General features: G+C 36.2%; 1 protein-coding gene and 1 long non-coding RNA gene across 3 annotated transcripts in view; one reads left to right on the plus strand and one right to left on the minus strand.

Annotated features, from left to right (window-relative positions):
* LOC144613040 (uncharacterized) overlaps positions 1-23,521 on the minus strand; it is a 101,763-nt gene that overhangs the window by 29,421 nt on the left and 48,821 nt on the right. For both annotated transcript variants that reach the window (XR_014137419.1, XR_014137420.1), the window contains exons 8-10: positions 13,671-13,871; positions 11,316-11,379; positions 10,018-10,223 (exon numbers count right to left, since the gene is read on the minus strand). This is a non-coding gene — a long non-coding RNA (uncharacterized LOC144613040). Of the gene's footprint in view, positions 1-10,017; positions 10,224-11,315; positions 11,380-13,670; positions 13,872-23,521 lie in introns of those variants that run through there.
* Positions 478-5,805, plus strand: KCNRG (potassium channel regulator). Its single transcript, XM_060637235.3, has 2 exons — positions 478-1,286; positions 5,554-5,805. Exons 1-2 carry the CDS (start codon positions 706-708, stop codon positions 5,792-5,794), a joined length of 822 nt encoding a protein of 273 aa, XP_060493218.1. The 5' UTR covers positions 478-705; the 3' UTR covers positions 5,795-5,805.

Below are 23,521 nucleotides of genomic sequence, written 5' to 3' on the forward strand. Positions count from 1 at the left end.
AGATAAGTGGTCTGGGGAACCCGGCAGGGGTTGCTTTTCTGCTCCCAGTGTATATATGTATATATGTGTGTATGTATGTATGTGTATATGTATGTGTGTGTGTGTGTGTGTGTGTTTAAATAGAGATTTACAACAGGTTTTCATGGAGAATTTTTTATGCAATACAGGAACAGGATCCATTTGACATCTAACCTTGGAAATATTGGCAGTTTAAAAAAATTTTTTTTAATGTTTATTTTTGAGAGAGAGAGACAGAGTGCAAGTGGGGGGAGGGGCAGAGAGAGAAGGAGACACAGAATCCAAAGCAGGGTCCAGGCTCCAAGCTGTCAGCACAGAGCCCGATGTGGGGTTTGAACTCATGAACTGTGAGATTGTGACCTGAGCCAAAGTTGGACACTTAACTGACTGAGCCAACCACGCTCCCCAAGGCAGTTTTTCTTAAACAATTCAGTACCTCAACTGCTGCTTTTTCATTTTGTATACTGCAAGTTCCCAAGCAACTCAAATTTGCAAACACAGCTATGGATACAATATTTGCTTTACAGTAGTTACCTGGGAATCTAGGTCTCTGTTTTTTTGTTATTTTCCCCTCCCCTCCATTTCTTGATCATATATAACTAGCAACACTTATGGTTAGAAGTTGATTTACAAGTTTCTAAGTCTGTGGCTGATGGTTTGTAGCCTCTAGTTTGAAGCAAGAAAAGAATGAGTAGTCAGGAACTAGTCACTTTGAATGTGGGAGGGAAGATATTCACAACAAGATTTTCTACCATAAAGCAGTTTCCTGCCTCTCGGTTGACAAGAATGATAGATGGCAGAGACCAAGAATTCAAGATGGTTGGTGGCCAGATTTTTGTGGACAGAGATGGTGTTTTATTTAGTTTCATCTTAGATTTTTTGAGAACTCACCAGCTTTTATTACCCATTGACTTTTCAGACTACCATAGGCTTCAGAGAGAGGCTCTTTTCTATGAACTGGATCCTCTGATTGATCTCTTAAACCAAGAACACTTGCTACAGCCAAGACCTGCTTTTTTGGAGGTGCATTTCCTAAGCCGAAACACTCAAGCTTTTTTCAGGGTATTTGGCTCTTGCAGCAAAACAATTGAGATGCTAACTGGGAGGATTACAGTGTTTATAGAGCAACCTTCAGCAATGACCTGGAGTAGTAACTCTTTCCCTCCTCAGATGACTTTACTTCCACTGCCTCCACAAAGACCTTCTTACCACGACCTGGTTTTCCAGTGTGGCTCTGACAGCACTACTGATAACCAAACTGGAGTCAGGTATTTTGTATTTTGAAGCATCTCTCTTCTATACTAGTTCCTTTCCCCCTCAAACTGAAAGTTTCTCACGCCTGAAACTTTTCTTAGAAAAAAATGATTACTCAAATGTTTTGGGGTAACTGGTAGAGTTGGGTAGAGTGATCAGATAATTGTCCAAACTGGGCTACTTTTCAGAGTGAAAGGAGGCATTGTTACAATGTGGGACAAAGGAATAAACCAAGACTGTCCAGGGAAAACTGGGACTATGGTCATTTAAGTTCTAAGAGGAAATAATTTTATACATTATGTTCCATTGCTAATGATCATTAATTTGGCTTAGGACCGAGAAGGCTTTTTTTCCCCCCAAGAGATTCTTTTAGTGGCTGGCATATGGTAAAGTTTCAGTTTCTCCTGATTTCCTTACAGTCTATGTATATTTGTTCTTTCAGTATGATCTGACTACTGATTTTCCTCCACCCCACTTTATTTTTAAACACCATTAAGGCAGATATATCCCAGAGCAAATTTGGTATCCTATTACATCTTTGGCACTCTTAGACAACTCAAAATATTGGGATAGGCTGTCAGTATGTTAAGGATAGTTGCTTCTGAGTCAATTATTCACTTTCTCTCCTTGTTGTTCTTGGCTGGGCACTAAGGCTGATTTCCACTCTGCTGTCAGGGACACATTTTTTTTCTCCTTAAAAATGTCTTAATGCTGTCCCACCATTATTTTACTAACTGTGAAAGCTGGCTTTAATTTTCAGGAGGAAAAAAAGTAGTCTGTATATGTTCTTTACTGATAACTAAGTTTTTTTTTTTTTGTGGGGAGAAAAGGTAGACATAATTTGGGATATTTTCTTCAGCAGTAGCCATTGGGAACTATCAATGTTTGCCTCTCCCACAGTACACCCCGTGGTCCTACTTACTAACTGGAGATCACTGGACAATACGACAACTCTTAACTTTTTACACTTAATAATTTCCTGCCCTCCTAGAAAGACTGAAATGTCGTTTTGGGAAAAGAGGGCCAATTAGATTAATAGGCTGATTATGAGGAGAACATAAGACCCTATCTTTAGCTCGAAGCATTTTAAGGTGTCTCTGTGTCCAACTCTCTTTTCACTGGTGGAGCACCAACATGGATAGAAGGGAAAACTACCAGCTTTTTGTTTTCTAAATTTGATCTAATAATTAACAACTTAAAAAAAATCTTTTTTAATGTTTATTTGTTTTTGAGAGAGAGAGAGAGAGCGGGGGAAGGGCAGAGAGAGAAGGAAACACAGACTCCCGAGAAGGCTCCAGGCTCTGAGCTGTCAGCACAGAGCCTGATGTGGGGCTTGAACTCACGAACTGTGAGATCATGACTTGAGCCAAAGTCGGACGCTCAACCGAGCCACCCAGGCACCCCAATGATTAAGATCTTTGAGGATCCCTTTTAAAAAATAACAGGGGCGCCTGGGTGGCTCAGCTGGTTGAGCGTCTGACTTCGGCTCAAGTCATGATCTCACAGTTTGTGAGTTCAAGCCCTACATCGGGCTCTGTGCTGACAGCTTGGTGCCTGGAGCCTTCTCGGGATTCTGTGTCTCCTCTCTCTGCCTCTCCCCTGCTTGCACTCAAGAATAAATAAACCTTAAAAATTTTTTTTAAAAAATAAAAAAATAAATTAAAAAAATGTTAGAAACCTAAGGTAAAATGGTGTAATTTTAAGAAGAAATATGCAAAGTAAACTGAACACTTTAAAACCTATGCATTTTAAAATTAAAACAAGATTAAAAACTAAAGTTGGAATATTCTTGTATGTACAGTGCCAAGTGACTTTACCTTTGTTGTTTGTGTTCAGAAACGGTACAAAAATTTTTCATCTTAATATAAGAATGGCATTATATTTAAACTTCCCAAATAGAGAATTCCAAAACCAGAAGCTATTTTAATAATTAAAATTTTCATCACCAAACGGTATTTTTGTTCAGTTGCCTGAAGTTCAGAATTTTTTTCCACCCAGTAAGTGTTTGTGATTTTTTTTCTGTCATGCCAGTTTCAAAGTAGGGATGGGTAACCTAGTAAGGGGGCATTATTGGGATTTCAGGGGATTGGATGAAAACTCTGGCCCTGAAAGGCCCACCTTAGGTATAAAACTGCCTGGCTAGCAATCATTTTTATTTCTTGTTCACTTCCTGTTCTGAGCTGTTCATTCAGATGTTTTTTGGAGGTGGAAAGTGGAGGAGTAAGCCTGGACGGCTCCTAAGAGTCTGCTGTACCATGCGGCTGTTTAGCATGTTCCACTACTATGATTTACTACTCTGCGATCTTATTAACCTAGCAGATTGCTCAGTTATTATCTCTCAAGTTCATAGTATGAGAAATACTTGGCTTGCATCTTGCAGAAGGCCATTCATATGATACCACATTATTAAGCTCAAGTTATGGTCACAGGATTCTAGAGTCTCTTTGGTAGCCTTTATTCTATCTGACCTTTCCTTTTTAAACTGGATCAAATGGGAAAATATAGCTGCCTTTTAAGTTTTTAAAATAAGTTTTGATTTTCTATTTCTCAGTGGGTTCTTCTATCCTTTTCTTCTGCTTTATAATCTTTCATTTCTTAATTTGACCTCGTAGGGAATCAAGTACTGTGGCTCAGTGATTTCTTCCAAGTGTTTGTTATCACTTACTATATACTATTTGTGTCTTAATTTTTTGAGATGTGCTGTAACTTTTCTTCTCTTTGACAAATGTTTCTAGGCTACATAATCAAAATCTGGGTCTTTGGAGTAGATGGAATGATTTCCCGATGTTAAAAATCTGGTATATCAAACATAATAAACATTTTTTGGTCTGTATTTTGTGCTTTTATAAATCTTACATTTTATTATTTTCTTTGCCTAGAATTGATTTCTAAGTGTGAGCTACAGTAACCACTCAATTTTAATCATAATTAAAGGAGGCTAAGGATGTCCTAAAGGCTCTTTTTATGCCATAAAATGACAGAGAAACTTCCACTAATGTGTGGAAGTAATTTAAGTTAGGCTTTTCTTCACATCTCATAAACAAATGGTGAGAGGACTCAAAGACATAAAAATATCCTTGATAGTAGATAAAGGAGTAATATAGCTGTATCTATGTGGACATGTTATGTTGACATTATTAAAGCCAATTTATAGCCAGTCTGAAAAATTGAGGTATATTTCTCTTGAACTATGTGTATTGGTTCTATCAAGTATCCCAGGAAATAGAGTTTTGTCATTTTGATTCCAGATTGTATATAGCCTTTTGATCCTGTGCTTTGCTCTTTAATAATGGATAGTTATTGAGTAAAAATTGATGATTAAATATTGACATTTTTTATATGCAAAATTGTACCTCAGAAAATACTTTTGACAGAAATAAGTCACAAAAGAAAACATTTGTAATGTCAGTGCTAATAATGGGTAGAATTAGATTTAGGAGGAAAGCTGTAAATGCATAAAATGTTCATTAAAATGATTGAATTAGGGGCACCTGGGTGGCTTAGTCACTTGAGCATCTGACTGTTGTTTTTGGCTAGGGTCGTGATCCCAGGATTGCGGAATCAAGCCTCATGGCGGCCTCTGTGCTGAACATGGAGACTGCTTAAGACTCTCTCTCTCTCCCTCTCTCACTGCCCCCTCAATCTCTTAAATAAAAAAAAATTAAAAAAAAATTTTTTTTAATGTTTGAGAGAGACAGAATGTGAGCGGGGAAGATGTAGAGAGAAAGAGAAGAGACACAGAATCTGAAGCAGGTTTCAGGCTCTGAGCTGTCAGCATGAAGCCCGACGCGGGGCCCAAACTCACAACTGAGATCATGACCAGAGCTGAAGTCACAGATGCTTAACCAACTGAGTCACCCGGGCTCCTCTAAAAAAATTTTTTTTTAATGATTGAATCAATTAATTTAGTTAAGCCGATTAAAACAATATTTAGTAATTTGAAAAAAAACTGGAAATAGTTAAATTACATATATAAAAAATTAAGCTAATTTTTTTGATCAAATTGCTTGCTCCAGAAAATAATTTCTCAATGAAAATTCATCAATGTTGGTTATATTCCTAAATGTAGAATTAAAATGACTGTGGAGATCACAGGAAAGTCTCTATTTTCAGTACCCTGACAAAAAGCTATTGATTTGGATTTATAAATGAAATCTCAAAAAAAATTCTGATCGAAATGGTATGATGCCTTTGTCTGAGATTATAAGCCAAATTTATGTGTTTAGTTTTGCTAGTTATTAAATGGATCCTTTATAACCAAACATTTGTTGTGTGTCCTAGGTATGTTTCTATAAAACCTGATGATCGAAAATTGGCCAATGGAACTAACGTCCTCGGCTTACTAATCGACACTTTATTAATGGAAGGCTTCCATCTAGTCAGTGCTAGAACATTATCTTCTGAAGACAAAACTGAATGCTATAGCTTTGAAAGGATAAAAAGGCCTGAAGCTTTCACCATGAACAAAACACTGAAACCAGAGACTACCATCATATCAGAGCAATCTCAGAAAAAAAAGTGAGATTCTCTATTCTCTTTTAGAGTGAAGAGAAATGCCATTTTCTTGTTTGGAAATTCTGTATTTATGGCATATATGTTAGCAAATATGTACTCCGCTTAACTTGTGGCCTTGTCTCCTAGCATGCCTTCTCTGGCAACCATACCTCAATCGTGTTTAGGCCATACTAACTGCTTGCTCTCTAAGTAACAACATGCACTTGGTCCTTTGGCACATGTTTCTTCTACCTTCAATGTCTCTTTCCCTTTCTTTTCTTCATGAACACTTACACAGCTTTCAAGAGTGCATTCTGGAATCAGAATGCTTGATTTCTAATCCCAACTCAATCAATTACTAGCTATACAACTTGGGCAAGTTATTTAAGTTGTCTGTGCCTCAACTTCTTTATCACATGGGGATAATATATCTCCCTTGTAGGATATGTGAAAATAAAAGGAAATAACGTATTCAACACATCTCCTGGTACCTGGTAGGCACCAAGTCACTGTTGGTGATGGTGATGGTGATGGTGATGAAGAAGAAGAAGAAGAAGAAGAAGAAGAAGAAGGAGGAGGAGGAGGAGGAGGAGGAGGAGGAGGAGGAGGAGGAGGAGGAGGAAGAGGAGGAGGAGGAGGAAGAAGGGAGGGAGGAGGCAGGAGAAGATGATTGGTGGCCCACTTTCAATTGTACCTCTTCTCTGTGGCCTTGTTTCCCTCCTTTCCCAGGCATATTGATCAGTCTTTTCCTCTGTATAGACTTATATGCCATCATAAAACCCAATTTTTTTTCCACTTGAATGTGAGCTCAATCACTCAACAATTTTAACACTACTATGTGTAAAGCACTGACAAACATATGGTGAGAGGAATAATAACTTTGCTATTAATTAACACCTACATTTGGTGAAAAGCTTCTGAAAACCTCTACTAACATTTAAAATACACATATACTTTGGTTTGGTGATTCCTTTTGTAGGAATTCCTCATTTATATGTGTCATTTTGCACACTAGGATAAACATCCAGAAGAGGAAACATTACATCAAAGAGTATCAAGCACACAGTAGGGTTAAAACCTGCCTGGAAGCAGTTAAGTATCATTTTAAAAAGTACAATTAATTCATTCAAAAACATATATTAAACATTTGTTAGACACCATACTAAGTTATTAAGATTAAAAAATGAGTAAGACAAAAATCCTTATTCTCAGCTCACATTCAAGGGAGAAAGGACATCATGGTAACAGCAAAAGCTGAGAAATAAACTCAAAGTTGATCAACAGGGGATGGGTAAATTATGGTTCATACAGTGAAATACTATGTAGTCCTTAAGGATGGGGCAAGAGTTTATAAACTAGGGAAAGAATGTCAAATATTTCTAAGTGGAAAAAAAGCAAGGTGTAGAACAACATATAAAGTGTGAAAATACTTCCACTATGTGTATATATATATATATATATATATATATATATATATATATATATATATAATGAGTATGTTTCCACAACTGGTTATATATATAACCAGTTGTGGAAACATACTCATTTTCTTATACATGCATGGAATTTTCAACAAAGATATGGGTGTTATGGGTGTTAGATGAGTGTTAGGGGGACTATTATGGCAAAGTATGGCTTATTATCTTATACTGATACAAATGTTACTTTACCACCTTTCCTGTGAAGGCCCTCCACTTAGTAAAGAGTTGGCATCCAGAAACTTCTAGTAATTACAAATTTGTGGACTAGGTTGTAGGGAAGAAATACATATTTTTAAAATTTTCTAACAGTACTTCAAAGGTTATGTATAATGTAGAAGTGCAAAACACTTCAAGATTAGTAATGTCAAGGTTAGTATTTGAAAGTAATGACCCAAATAAGAGAAAAAGCCCTATGAATAAGTGTTTTGTTTTTGGTGGCAGTTATCCCCTCTTTTCTGCAGAAAAGCCAATTTAGTTGTTTTAGCATGTCAACTTAATTTTCGGGATGATGTGTTTGCTTCCCTTGCTAGTATCATATTCTAGGACACAATATTTCTATTCTGCTAAGTTTTTGACATTTATGTGATTTAACTTGTTGGATATAGTTGACATGGTTATATATGCAACACTGTTCAACACTGCTTTGTTGATAAGATTATTAAAAACTGATAACTGGTTAAAAACATTAAAACAAAAAATATTGTAACAGGTTGGCAAATAGTAAGACAGGAAATGTTAAAACTACTGTTTAATATGTTCTTAGTCATTCATATTTGCAGGAAACTACTTTGAGTTGAGAAATAAAATGTGCTAATAGAAACATATTACCTATGGAGATATATATGACATTCGTTCCTTCATTCATTCATTCAATAAATCTTTAGTGACATCTACTGTGTGCCAAATACTATTTTAGACATTGGAGATACTGCAGAGAACAAATAATGCCTTCCCTCCTAAAACTTTTTACAAAAACAATTCATAATATTGACAAATGGTTTAATTAGAAAGACAAGCTTTTTATTAAATAGTTTCTCAAAAGTTATTAGTTCACAATGCAGAGGTTTGTGGAAGGAGAAAGATTACCACAATTAAAAAAATATATATTATTAAGGAAAGTGTAGTTTCAGAGTAGATGGAGTTTCTTATTTTAGTAAATACTTTAGAGATTATCTCATCTGGAGATGCATCTGTCAAGATCATCTCAGTAAGCCTCTCGTATTCACTCTAAAATAGAGTGGGACAACTCTATCAAGTTGTCAAGACATGCAAAACATTGAGTCTTGTTTCAGAAAGGGGGACAAGGCAACTGTAGTTTGAAGAAAACAGGGATATATTAGATGCAATGCAAATTAAAAACTCTTGCCTGCTTTAGAAAAAAAAAAGCTTTAACATTTTCATATGGGTACACCACTTAACTCTTCTGGACTGAATGGATTTGTCAGTTTTATTTAAAAAATTTTTGAATGTTTATTTATTTTGAGAGAGCACGAGTGGGGGAGGGGCAGAGAGAGAAGGGGACAGAGGATCTAAAGCACGCTCTGCGTTGACAGCAGAGAGCCTGATGCAGGGCTTGAGCTCACACACCGTTGAGATCATGACCTGAGCCAAAGTCAGCTGCTCAACCAACTGAGCCACCCAGGCCATTTTAAATTATAAGAAAATAATGGCAGAAGCTGGTCTTGGCCAACCATGCTGAAAACCTTGTTCTATTAAATCATATACACCTATCAATCCATCTCATATATACAAAGATGAATCATCACAATGACACATTAAGGTCTGTCATTCTTTTTTTTTAATGTTTATTTTTTATTTTTGAGAAGGTGGGGAGGGGCAGAGAGAGAGGGACACACAGAAATCGAATAGGCTCTGGGGGCTCGAACGCAGGGCTTGAACTCACAAACGGGGAGATCGTGACTTGAGCTGAAGTTGAATGCTTAATCAACTGAGCCATCCAGGTGCCCCAAGGTCTGTCATTCTTAATGACTTGGGCCTTCCCTGTTCTCCCGATTCTGTTATGTGTGTTTTATCTTTCCACCCACAGTTTCATTTCTGACAAGGCACTAAAGACCTTATTCTTGAAACTCAGTAATTTGCCTTATAAGTGATTGGAAGTTGTCCCTAAAAAAATTTTCTGAAGAGTAAAATGTTGAATTTTACTCTTGAATTTAATATACAAGTCATAACTATAAAGAGTTCTTAGGCATGGTAAAATTGGAATTAATTTGGGCTGCTTTGAAAATATATCTGAAATCAGGAGCCCCAAATAACATAAAATGGTCATGGGAAAGGAGCTAGAGAAATAATATATGGTTTAGGGAATCATAAGCTATTTCTAATTTGTCTTATATATTGTTTACATCTGACAAACTTCAGTTTTGCTTTTTAAGTTTTTGTACTTGTTCTCTATCACAAATAATAGAAATAGTCACATCACCAGAAACCTTGTTGGGATGACAAAATATTTATTAGAGCACTCCAAATCTCCCATATTCTACTGTTATTTTTCCTCTGTGCAGGGGAAGTTGACTCTGTTAACAGTAAGTTTAGCAATGCAGAAGAGCCACTATGAGGAAATTTTTAAAAATAAATTTAGGACATTTTGTTACTTTGAGACAGCCAAAGAACTCATGGAAGAGAACAATGTGACATCAAACTTAGTATTTCAAACAAAGTTCAAGAAATAAAGAGTTAATGTGAAAACATATTACTAAAATACTTAGATTTCTGGAATACCAATGACCTAGTAAAAGCCATCATTACTTACCAGCTTTGCCACAGAACTGCACTTCAAGAATTATTAGGCCTTCCAGGCACCTGGGTGGCTCAGTTGGTTTAAGCATCCAATTCTTGATTTCGGCCCAGGTCATGATCTCACGGTTTGTGAGTTTGAGCCCCACATCAGCCCAGAGCCTGCTTGGGATTCTCTCTCTCCCTTTCTCTCTGCCCCTCCCAGGCTCATGCTTGCGCTCTCTGTCTCAAAATAAATAAATAAACTTAAAAAAAAAAAAAAAGGATTATAAGGCCTATCAGACCTATTAGAGATGAAAATTTATGTAAAAATTTCACAAAAAATTCATTATATCATAATTATTAAGCTTAGAAAATAAAATGCCTTAATATTTATCTAAACTATGAGATCCAACTACAAAAATCTTTTAAAGGATAAAAAGTTAACACCTTACATGGCACAGAATAAAAGAGCAACAAACATTCAGCAAAATAAATAGGACTTTGCTTCCCAAACTAAAATGTGCTTAAGACATGTCTAATTATACAAACTTCTAGGTAGGCAGCATTCTGCACCTTCAAATTTCACACCAGCACCTCAAATCCAGAATCATTGTTTTAAAGTGGCTTTTTACTCTTATCAGTGGAGTAGAACATACCCCAAACCAAGTGTTTCTATTTCATGTTACTATCCATTATTTCTCACTCTGGTAAGCATCTGAATTTCTTTGGGTTCCCAACTTGGAAGCCAAATAGGAGAGATTTGTCTTGGTCTCCTTGTAATAAGAGACCCCAAGAAAGTCAGGCTGCAATGTCTGAGCTTCCATGAAATCTTTTAAGATGAGGAATGGGATTGTGTTTAATACTGATCTTTATATTCCCCCATAGTACTGGATGTCTAATGGTCTCAACTGAACTGAACTGAAAAATTTAGAACACTATAGTCTCGGTGAATAGGCACTTGGAAAAACAAGAATTATAGTAGATCAGAGATGGATGATACTTTATGTACAGAGTCTGAAAGAAGTGATTTAAGCTAAAGACTACAGAAAAAAAAATCCCATGGTATTTTTCCATTAGAAGTTTACTTGGGTAATCACATACCAAGTGTGACGAAAATATTAGATGCCTATAGGAATACTAACTAGTTGAAAGTTACAGAAAATTACACATTTAATCAGAGTAAAACAGCCCAGCCAAAGTTGGAATATAGTATATAATTTGCTAATAAAAATGCAATGCTACAAGAATGCTTAGTAATTAAATAAATGTTAAGGGAATACAAATTCAGAATGAACTTTACATGACTATAACTGATATTAAATCTTGACTTACCTCCACAATTTAGGAGTCATAAAAAGATAGAAGTTATCAGACCAGGCATATAAGTCAGATGTAACTAGGACAGAAATACAGAAAAAAATGTTAGCAGTTCTGGATAACCTGATTTGAAGTCATAGGTTCACTGAACTTGGCTTAATCAAACAGTTTAAGGATTGAGTATGGTCCAAAAGATGTGGTATATCCAGAAGATATATTACTGAGTGTTTTAAATGCTATTTTGGAAGCACAGATTGACATTTTAGGTTTCCTTACATATCATTAAAATGGAATAGTATATTAAAATATCAATTCAAGGTGTAGAATGATATGGGATTTCTGTCTGATGAAGGTGGCAGTTTTCCACAGCAAGTAGTGACTAGGTAAATAGAGCAAGATACTTTGACATTCTAAATAGGAATCCTACAAAACAAGGTTTAGCTCCTAGAAAACCAAAATATTTGCTTTCAATGAAATTCTGGCCCTGCCCCTTTGGTCACTGTTTAAATTCCTGGCTAAAATTTATTGAATCCCTGTTTGAATTTTTTGGGCTAACACTTTTTTTTCAGAAGCAAGCCTAATTTAGGGTGAGAAGGAGAAAGTCACAGCTTCTTAGAACCTTCATTTCTGCTTAACAGTGTTTCTCCATCAAACACAAGTATTCATATAAGGAATCTCAATTATCTAAACCTATTTTTTACCATCTTCTGGAATCTCTTGTTATATCTCCTTTGAAATGCCACAGTTGTACATTTGGAAGATTTGGCTTCCTGGTTTTCAAATTTTTGTTTATTATTACAGCTCTTCAGCCAGAATGCCAGGTCTTTGTGCTGTACTGTTTCTTGAAACTGGAGACCAGCACATTTCCCACAATTCAATTACCTGCCTTTCCATTTGAGAAATTAAAGCCATGTCAATTTTATAAAGTTTTAACTGGTTGAATCATGTGAACTTTAAGCTCTCAATTTCATTCCCTCAATCTAATATGGGGAAAGGTCTTTGTTTTATTAATAGACACAAAGATAAGTTCAAGAATATTAACACATATTAGTCATTGACTCTCACAACTAATATAAGTATAGGGATTTTCTTATAGGTGTAAGCTTGAGACATGACATTCTGAGGAAAATAGTTTTTTATTTTGGAAATGTTTATTTAAGATTATATACCTAATTAATTTATATAAATTTATGTTACATATTTGTTTTTAAAAGAAAGTCTATTGTCCTTAATAGTTTTTGTTAGCTTGTGTATTCTTATCAGCTTTATGAGGATAACTGACATTTTTACCTCTCTAGCCTTTTACAGAGAATTCTCCTTCTGTATATTCAGTGATCTTTAAAGGATTTCAAATGGAATGCCTAGATTTCTTAAATGCAATATTACAAAAATAGGATACAACATCTTTCTCACACTAGCTTCTCTTAACCATCCTCTTGCAATGATATCACTGTTTTCTTCCAGTACAGAAAATATATAATTTTGACAACTCCCTTTTTATCCAACTCATCATGATGTTCTACGATTTTTTTTTTAAATATCTTCAATTTATTATTTCATCTCCATTCTCAATGCCATTATTTTGTTCAGGTTTTCTTTACTCCTAGATTACTACAATGGTCACATGCTCAGTTTCTTTTTCACCATACTTTGTATCTTAGAATCCTTCTCTATACAGCCTGCTACGCTGCCCCCACCCCCAGTCTGTCTGTCTGTCTGTCTATCTATCTATCTATGGTATTGCTAGATTTAATTTCCAAAAATTCTATTACTTTGTCAACCTCCGTTATTTTGTTTCAAGAGGCCATATGGCCTCCCTATTCCATGCTATATCAAGACTAAAGTTCTCCAGGGCACCTGGGTGGCTCAGCCAAACATCCGACTTCAGTTCAGGTCATGATCTCATGGTTGGTGAGTTTGAGCCCCGTGCCGGGCTCTGTGCTGACAGCTCAGAGCCTGGAGCCTGCTGCGGATTCTGTGTCTCCCTCTCTCTGTGCCTCTCCCCAGCTTGTGCTCTGTCATCTCTCTTTCTCTCTCTCAAAAGATAAACATTGAAAAAAAAAAAAAAAAGACTGAAGTTCTCAAGCTTGTTTTCCAGGCAAGCCCCAATTACTTAGTTTTAACCCAGTTATCCAAATTCATGTAACCTTTGCCTCAGGTCTTAGAGCAAAGGTCCCAAGTTTACTTTGTGGGGAATACTGTATTTTATTTTGCCTTAAATTCTCACCCACAAGCCAGGAAAGTCCACTGTTTAACAGTTCAGTGGATCTTAATTTACAGCATACAGGCCACAAATTACAAAATGAAGACCTTTTTTTATTGAGTCAGCAGAGACAACTAATTCCCCTGTAATTCCCCAAAATTACTTACAGTTTTGTGATGAGAGGATCATCTCGTGTGGCATTTATTGCCCTTTATTAGAGTGAGCTGTTGTCAGGCAGTCTGCTCTACATGGACAATGTCTGTTTTCTGCTTCCATTCTCAGTCCTTTCTCCACATGATCCAGGTACAGATGGAAGAGTCAGTTCTCACCTTTTGGAGGGGACGTAGTAGTGCTATCAAAATACATGCCTAGAAAACAGGTCATAAAGAAAATCATTACAAAGGGGAAACTGCTTTGCCCTATAAACCATTATTTAATTGCTGGCTGAAATCCTGACTTTTGGTTAAATGTAAAATATAACAAGTCAACCACCCTCAAAGCCAACCAAACCCAATAGTAACAACAGATGTTTTAAAAAATGTAATTTATATACAGGTTCTGAAAAACAAACATAAATGTCATATAGATTTTATATAAAAGCTCTAAGGGTACATAAAATAAGTCCTTATGACTTAAATGTCCTAGCAGAAAACAAATGCTACATATTTGTGTCACAATTTTGTCTTCTTAGATTTCTAAAAGCTTTCTCTGGGGTGTCTGGCTGGCTCAGTCGGTAGAGCATGTGACTCTTGATCTTGGGGTCTCAGTTCAAGCTGCACAATGGGTGTAGAGCTTACTTTTTAAAAAAACCTTTCTTTGGTGTGACTTGCATAGTCTCTTATACAATAGTCCAAGAAAATTTGTTAGAAAACCAATTTCATTCAACAAGGTAGCTCCAGTAAGCAGAGGGATTCAGAAGCATACCATTAACTTTATTAAAAATCTTATTTATTCATTTTGAGACAGAGGGAGCAGGGAAGGGGGAGAGAGAGAGAGAGAGAGAGAGAGAGAGAGAGAGAGAGAGAGAGAGAGAAAATCCCAAGTAGGCTCCGAAGTGTCAGCGTGGAGCCTGATGTGGGTCTCAAACCCACGAAATGCGAGATTATGACCTGAGCGGAAACGAAGAGTCAGATACTTAACCGACTGAGCCACCTAGGTGCCCCAGTAGCATACCATTAACTTTAGAGATGTATAAAGAACTTCAACAGTGCTCAGTACATTTGTTTTTTATGATTACGGTAATGGTGTTTCTTAAAAAGTATTTTTTAACGTAAGTACTTTTCATTCTATCATCTTCCATCTCCTCAGATGGAAGGTTGACAAAAATAGTTAAATTATACTTCATTGAAAAGCTTAGGATTATCAGTTGGATTACTCATGGCCCTCCCAAAGGGATATTGAAATTTCACAGGCCTTCTAACTGTTCACAAACCTACCCACAGGTTTTGACTTAAAAAAAATTTTTTTTAATGTTTATTTTATTTTTGAGAGAGAGAGAGAGAGACTGAGCATGAGTAGGGGAGAGGCAGAGAGAGAGAGACACACACAGAATCCGAAGCAGGTTCCAGGTTCCAAGCCATCAGCAAAGAGCCAGACGCAGGGCTCGAACTCAAGAACTGTGAGATCACGACCTAGGCTGAAGTCGGATGCCCAACCAACTGAGCCACCCAGGCACCCCTGAAATTTTTTTTTAAAGGACATTTTAAGATAGATAAGACTTGAGACATGAATGTTAATAGGTAGTAGAGAATCAAAGAAGCCCTATAAAAGTAGTAAAAGGTGGAAAAATTCTTAAATTACCAGAAAAGACCCCGGGCATTTCTGTATTTATCTAGCTGGTATTCAGCCTTTCCAGAAAACATTTATCATAAAGGTATTATTGATTTTCAGCAATTAATTACCATTTAATTGCTAAGCACCCACTCTGTTAAGCTTGCAGAGTATATAATAAAGAGTAAGATAATCCCTGTCCATAAGGCAGGGTACATTAATTGTTCTAAGCCATGTATATGAGCTCAAAAGAGAGAATTTCTGGGTGAGAAGGAAAAATGAACTGGTAAAATTTAATGCAAGAGGTAGATAGCCTAGGAGGATTTAGACAGGTGAAGATGAGGGAAAGGATATTCTAAGAGTAAATAACTTGAGCTAAGACTTAGATGCAAATTAGAGAGGGGGTTTGGAAAAGGAGTATTTCTATTTGGCATAACAACATTACTTTGGTATTAATTCACCATCATTCCCATAGTGTTAAGATCAATGTTATGGAGAACAAAAAATATGCCTGATAGAATTTTGGCTATGCAACCCTTTCCTCTCAAGATTTCTCACTTGAGGGGTGCCTGTGTGGCTCAATTAATTAAGCATCCAACTCTTGGTTTCAGCTCAGGTCATGATCTCACAGTTTGTGAGTAGGAGTGCCTGGTTGGGCTTGGCACTGACAGTGTGGAGCCTGCTTGGGATTTTCTGTCTCCCTCTCTCTGCCTCTCCCCTGCTCACACTCTCTCTCAAAATACATTTTTTTTTTTTTTTAAAAGTGTCAAGTCTGAGCAAGTACAGCAACTGTTATATGCTATTAAGTTAACAATGTTAGGTTCAGTGTTGAGAACTTCATATACAAAATTCAATTCCGATAAAAACATAAAAACACAAATTATTAAAAAAAGATTTCTCACTTGATTTGCTGAGCTAAAATCCATAGATTCCCTAATATTTAGGGTAATAAACTTGTCTGATATAATCCTAGATTTCCTTCCCTTTTTTTTTTTTTTTCTTCAACTGTTTTTTGGCTCTCAAAAGGGTTGCAGGCAATCCAAATCCTCGTTTTCTTCTATTAGAAATTAGGGCCCCTTAAGCAAAGCAAAGCAATCTCAAATACGGTTACATTCATTTCCCTATTCCTCTATTTTCAATCTAGTGTATCTGTTTTACTCCTTCCAACTTGATACTTTGATTCATGTTTCCTGTACTTGAAAGCCTCCAATATCTTCATTTCCAAGAATTAATTCTACCTATTCTTCTTTAAGCCCAGCTCACCTTCCACCTCCCCTAAGAAGTCTTTTTTGGTGAGTCTAAGTCTACATTTTCTTTGATCTTCTACTAAACTTCAAGTCCACAAGGCAAAATTTACTCTCCACTATTTTCTAGTTGTTTCTTGTATGTTAGTATATTTCTATTATGGCTAAAAGTTCTTTGCTGACAGTGACCATCTTTTTGGACTATAGTAAGTACTAGACATAGAATAGGCCCTTAAAGCTCACTTGAAAAATGCAAAGAAAACTTAAAAAAAATTTTTTTAAGTAAACTGTATGCCACACATGGGGTTTGAACTCATGACTCTGAGGCCAACATTTGCATGCTGTATTGACTGAGCCAGCCAGGCATCCCAAATTGTGAAAGAATTTTAAAGTAGTTTTTTAATAACCATCTTTGATGACATAAAATGATATTCACTCTTGTTATAGAATTTGAGGCCTCAAATTACAACCAACTCAGATTTTCACACCGTTCAAAATAAATTTGCATTATGAATAAACTGTCCTACTCTATCACATGTACATAACATAACCATGATGAAAACCAGTGGCCATTTGTGATAATCCAATTCCTTCTGATCCAATTTCTACAAGTAACTGGCCTTGTTTACAACCAACAGATTATAACTGAGCGTTTTGTAACTCAAATTCTTTAGAGTGTACATCTTTAAGTGTATTATCAAATCATGAATACACTAATGCTCAGCTTGAAATAAAGCGAAACTTTGCTTAAAGGCAATTGGAATTCTTCAAATCAAATCCTTAATCTGAATGAGTCTCTTGTGCTCTACCTCAAGAAAAAAATTATAATCAAATACTCTTTGGGTTATATGAAACACATTGAACACAATTCTTAAAATTTCTATACCTATAATTACATATTACTTTATACTACTTGATAGTAAGATTCCTTACTCATAAAGTTTGGTGATAATTCAGTATGCTTTGAGACACGACAATATACTGACATACTGTAATTTTTAGGTTTTAGAAAATACTCAAAAGTTTAGGATTACTATAAACTTCAGTTAACTAAATCATCTAGTACTCCATACTGTTCCATTAATTCAATTAAATGCTTTATGTGATAAACTTAAAAAAATTATTTTTTTTATGTGTGTGGGGGGCAGATAGGGGCAGAGAGAGACAATTCCAAGAAAGCTCTGTGCTGTCAGTGCAGAGCCTAACATGGGGCTCTACCTCATGACTGTGAGATCAGGACTTGAGCCGAAGTCAAGCTGGATGCTTAACCGACTGAGCTGCCAAGGGATCCCCCAAATTTGATTTTTTTCCGAAATTTTATTATTTTAAATTTACAAGTGTTTCTCCTTCTCTAGGTTCCAGTTTTTTTTTTTTTTTTTTTTTCCTCTCTCTCTTGTTTTGACTGTGTCTCTTACAGACAAGGTGTTGGTCTGACAAAGGGTAGGAAAAATAAATCTTTTTTTCTATAATGGCAAAGTTAAACATGTAATTTCCAAAATTCTAAGGTGATATTAAAGTCTCCCATAAATCTACAAGATTATTTAACTTTTTCCTTTGCTTTTGTAATATGTCAGTATAAAGAATTATTTGCAGGGTGCCTGGGTGGCTCAGTCAGGTAAGCCTCTGACTTCGGCTCACGATCTTGTGGTTCGTGAGTTCAAGTGCCCCATTGGGCTCTCTGCTGTCAGTGCAGAGCCAGCTTCAGACCCTCTGTCTTTCTCTCTCTGCCCCTCCTCCGCTCACATGCACTCTCTCTCTCAAAAATAAATAAATAAGCATTTAAAAAAAAGAAGTATTTGCAAAATGGATATATTGGAGGCTGACTGTTTAGGCTTTTAAAAATTTGGGAGAAGACAGAGACAAATTCAATCTTTTAAATTTTAAACTGAGGTTTGGAGAGAGATAGCAACTTGCTTAAGGTCACACCACTAATCGCAGAGCCAATTTTAAGTATTTGAGTATCACCACACTTAACTTCTCTAAGCACAGTTTAAGCTTCTGTTTACATTGTCATTCCTCTGGCAAAGTAACAACCTACCTAAACACTTCTTTAGCCTAATGTTCACAAATATGAATTTACTATACTGCATTATAACCTTTTGTTCTCCTTCATTTCATGGTCATCTAAACCAGTGAGAAACCGTTAGCTTCTTTCACATGCTCAACTGGTATCTTAATAAAATGGCATCTTGGGGCGCCTGGGTGGCTCAGTTGGTTAAGCATCTGACTTCAGCTCAGGTCATGATCTCACAGTCCAAGAGTTCGAGTCCTGAGTAGGACTCTGCGCCAACAGCTTGGAGCCTTGAGCCTGCTTCAGATTGTGTCTCCCTCCCTCTGCCTCTCCCCTGCTCACACTCTGTTTTTCTATCTCAAAAAAAAAAAAAAAAAAAAAAAAAAAAAAAAAAAAGAGGCATCTTGATGACAGTGAAGAGAATGGTATCTGAGGCAAGTGCCTTGAACAAAGTGACTTGTTGGATGAATGAATAGCCGTACACACATTACTGAATGAGAATGAAGTGATGGAAGTTTCATTGTTTGAGACCTTAAAAGGACAAAACCACAGAAAATAATTTACAGATTTGTGCATCTAGAATCATCAAATTAATCTAATGAACATTTTTACTTCTAATTTGTATTACCTGATTTTCTGCATTATTCCTAATTTTATATGAATTCTTTTTTAAAAGTTTGAGAGACAGCGAGTGAGTGAGCAAGCATGTGTTCAAGCATGCAAAGCAGGGGAGGGACAGAAAGAGAGGGAGAGAGAGAATCCCAAGCAGGCTCCTTGCTGCCAGCCCTGGACCAACATAGAGCTCAATCCCATGAACTGTGAGAGTAAGACCCAAGCCGAAATCAAGAGTCAGATGCTCAGTCGAGTCACCCAGACACCCCTGAATTCTTGAGTGAATACTAAGTTATTTATTTAGGGATGCTTATATTATTTTCCATAGAAGCAAGTAACAGAACCAAAAGCATAGTCTAAAAAAATTAAGCTAAAATATTAATTTTACTATTTCTATGAGAAATTTCATCTTTTCAATTATGAGAAATTACACACAAAAATACTGACTACTAAAAGTAAACATGTTGGAAACAAAGAGAAAGTTCTAAATTTATAAGATTATTTGCTGGTAACAGAATTCTAAAAATCTGACTTACCTTTTAAAACCCCCATGTTAAATAAATCAGATTTATTCATTCAACTTTAATTTAAATGCTTACTATCTACCATGTGAAATACGTTTTAATTTTAATGTCCTTACATGTGTAAGGAAACTGTATTACTTGAAATAACATCAGATATCATAAATTGTAGAACTATACATTCCACACATTAATAAATTAAAACTATGAAAATGTAAACAGCACAATTTCACATAAAAAGATTATATTGACAGGAAACAGAATAAAAAGTAAACTTAGACAGAAAAAGTAATTTCCAACCACTTGAGACTTCTCCATGGCTAATAATTACAGTAGGTCCCCCTTATCATTGGTTTCACTTCCCATGGTTTCAGTTACTGCTGTCAACCACAGTCTGGAAGCAGATGACTCCCTTCTGATGAATAGTCAGAAGGTCTACAGTAGCCTACTGCTACGTCACAATGCCTACGTCATTTACTCCATTTAATCTCATGACACAGCAACGTTATCATCTCATACCATCACAAGAAAGTTGAGTACAAGGTATTTTGAGAGAGCACATTCACATAACTTTTATTATAGTATATTGTTATAGTAGTTCCATTTTATTACTAGCTATTGTAAATCTCTTACTGTGCTTCATTTACAAATTAAACTTTACCATGGGCATATATGTATAGGAAGAACACAGTACATACAGGGTTCAGTACCACCTGCAGTTTCAGGCATCCAGTGGGGATCTCGGAACATATCCCTCACAGATAAGGGGCGGGGGGGGGGGGGGGGGGGGGAGGACTATTGTATGGATACATTTTGAAGATGAGGTTCTTACGCTTCCTTTCACAGGTCTCTGGTAATTCTATTGAGCAATTATCTACCTCAAGCTGTTAACACTGTCATGTCTTGATATCAGAACCCTATTGTAATGCAATGGTATCTCAGGCTTTTTCTTGTCTAAAAATGAGGATATGGAGTATTCTATGGCAGTGAGCAGTTAATTTTAGAAAAGTTATTAAAAATAAAAGGCAATTTTCAGGTGCCAGGGTGGCTCAGTTGGTTAAGTAACTGACTCATTTTGACTCAGGTCAGGATCTCACGGTTCACGAGATTGAGCCTTGCATTGGGCTCTGTACTGACAGTGAGGAGCCTGCTTGGGATTCTGTCTCCCTCTGCCCCTACCCAACTTGTGCTCTCTCTCTCAAAAAATAAATCAATAATTAAAAGAAAATAAAATGAATTTTAGAGTAGCAAATGTGTCAGGTAAATTATCAATCTATAAAACACCCAAATTAACTTATTACTTAAATTACCAAAGTTAATTAACCAAAGTTAAGTAATTACCAAATTACTTAACTGTAATGTTAACTATAAAACACCCAAATATTTGACAAGGTAAGGTTATGTCTAGTTGGGAGGACTTAACTATAAAGAGCAACAGAGGCTACCATGTGAAATCTATCCAAGAGGCTACATACAGTAAGCAGGGTATTAAGAGCTTCAGTTAATTTGGGAATATACTTAGGTCCCCCTCCAAAAGTAGAGCCCAGAAGCCAGATTTCCCAATGCAGAGCAAAGCATCTGAATATCCTGGGTTTAGGCAGACAGGATTCAGAGGCTGGATACTGCGGATTTAGGCATGCAGGGTTTGGGAGGTCAGCAAGATCACAAATGGAATGCTAGGTAAAGGAGTCACAACCGGATCAGGGAAAGATGCAAGTGAAAAAAGCATCTATTTCTTGATGAGGTAGAAACAGAAAGTAATTACAAAGAACTGTTTTGGTTGGATTCTTACAAGCTTGTATGAATTCATTGGCCTAAGCAAGGTTGACTTGGATTTTAAAGCTGTCTTAAGCAATCAACTATTGGGTCAATCACACGACTGACGAAGTGGGGGGAAAAAGCTGTTAAATAATTTTAATACCTTTTAAAGTACTTAATACTTTTAAAACTCTGAATCTTAAGATAGTAGAAGTTAACTGAAATTCCTGACCTCCATAGTGCTTTCTTGTAAAATTCGAGAACATCTGGGAATGCATTTCAGCCTGCTAGAGACAATTTTTCTTAAGACTTACATCAGATACATTGTCAAAGTTTTTGTCTAGTTTACCTAGGGGATAAAATATGCTGTGTGAAATTCTTTATTCCTAACTAGTACATCATCTCAATGAGAAATGAACACTTACAAAGACTTTCACATACAAAACTGTATTAACTGGCAAACACTATTTCACTTTTCTAATTTCTCTTTCCTTCTGATCCTTTGGTGAAATTGAGATACTGGTGATCTATAAATAAATTTGACCTGAGCCTGGAGAATTCCACTGTAAAGTTAAGATATAATTTCTGGCTAAATGACTAGTGAGTTGTCTTGGGCAACCATATTAATACCAGTATCAATAGATCATGTAATAAGGAAAAAAACTTAACATACTACTTAGTGCTGTGGGGTCATCAGCTCTACTTACTGCATTAGTCACAAATGAGCTGTTAAGATACAGTCTCTGGGCTTATAGGCCAACAGAAAAGAAGGAAAAAAAAATCATCACAGTATGATGTAACATAAACAATAATGAAACTATTGTTAAGGATGATAGTACAGAAAGGGAGTGATCTTCTGTGTATGTGGACAGGCTGAGAGGAGGTTGCCCTTCTGAGGTAATACCTGAGAACATTTCTAAGTGCTGAGTGAGGATTTTTTACACTGCCTGGAATTGGTTGATGAGACAGAATGTTTAATACTAATTAAGCCCTGCCAGAAGTTTAATTCCTTAAATTGATATGAACTACTAAGAAAAATGGTATGTCTGATAGCTTAGGGATAGTATCCAAAAAAAGTCACAATTTGTATTGTATAGTTTGTCAGCAGTCAGTTACAAAAGGTCTATTTTTCTTGGATTTTGATGAGCTTTCAAAGAGACACAGTATGCTTAAGTGGGAGGACAATGATGTTTGATGCTTTAAAAACAATACAACCAAGTATGACCTATTGATTGTGTAGACTTACTCTGGACAGTTGGGGGGGGGGGTGCAGCTTTCTCAATGTCCTCTATCACATTGCTATCACAATGAAGATGATTCAATTCATATATCTGCATGTATATCCATGGACCATGCAAATAAATATACAGAAGGTCATGGACACACAAACACATCCCATGACAAATGTTACCAAAACACACTTCTAAGAGCAGGTCTCCTTGCGGTAGGACAATAGTACCATCATGGAATATTTGAGAATTTGGTTTGATAGAATACTTCCACATACACACCTATCTTTAAGGTATCAGTATTATTTTTAGCAGTTTCAGGCTTAGTATTTTGTCTCCTCTACCTCTGATTAGTTATAGGACAGAGGTTGTAAATATTAATTACTAACAGCAGATCTGCAGTCAAACCACCCGGGCTTGAATAGTGATTTCACCCTCCCCCCCCCCCCCCCCCCCCCGCCCCACTTATTAGTTATGTGGCATTAGGCATACTATTTCAACTCCATTTCTTTACCTGTATCACAGGGGTAATGATATACTTCCCTCACAAGGAGGTTGAGACTTAAATGGTTTATTACATGTCAGTTTCTAGCAAAAGACAATGTGTTTGTTAGCAGTTATTTCTATCACTAAAAGCAGCACCTAAAGCTTGAGTGGTTTCTATATGCACTTAAATCAACCCTAGTAGATATTAAAATACTTTGATTTAGGTCATTTTCACTAAAATTACCAAACAATAAAAAAATTACTGGCTTATCTCCCAGAGGGGCAAATAAACCTAAAAAATGTGCCGCAGCTGATGTTCCATTATTATATTTACTATTATCTCCTATCCATAATCTCGTATCTAACTTGGAAGAGAACCAGAGTGTT

This window comes from Panthera onca, chromosome A1 (assembly GCF_046562875.1).
Source record: "Panthera onca isolate mPanOnc1 chromosome A1, mPanOnc1 haplotype 2, whole genome shotgun sequence".
Lineage (NCBI taxonomy): Eukaryota > Metazoa > Chordata > Mammalia > Carnivora > Felidae > Panthera > Panthera onca.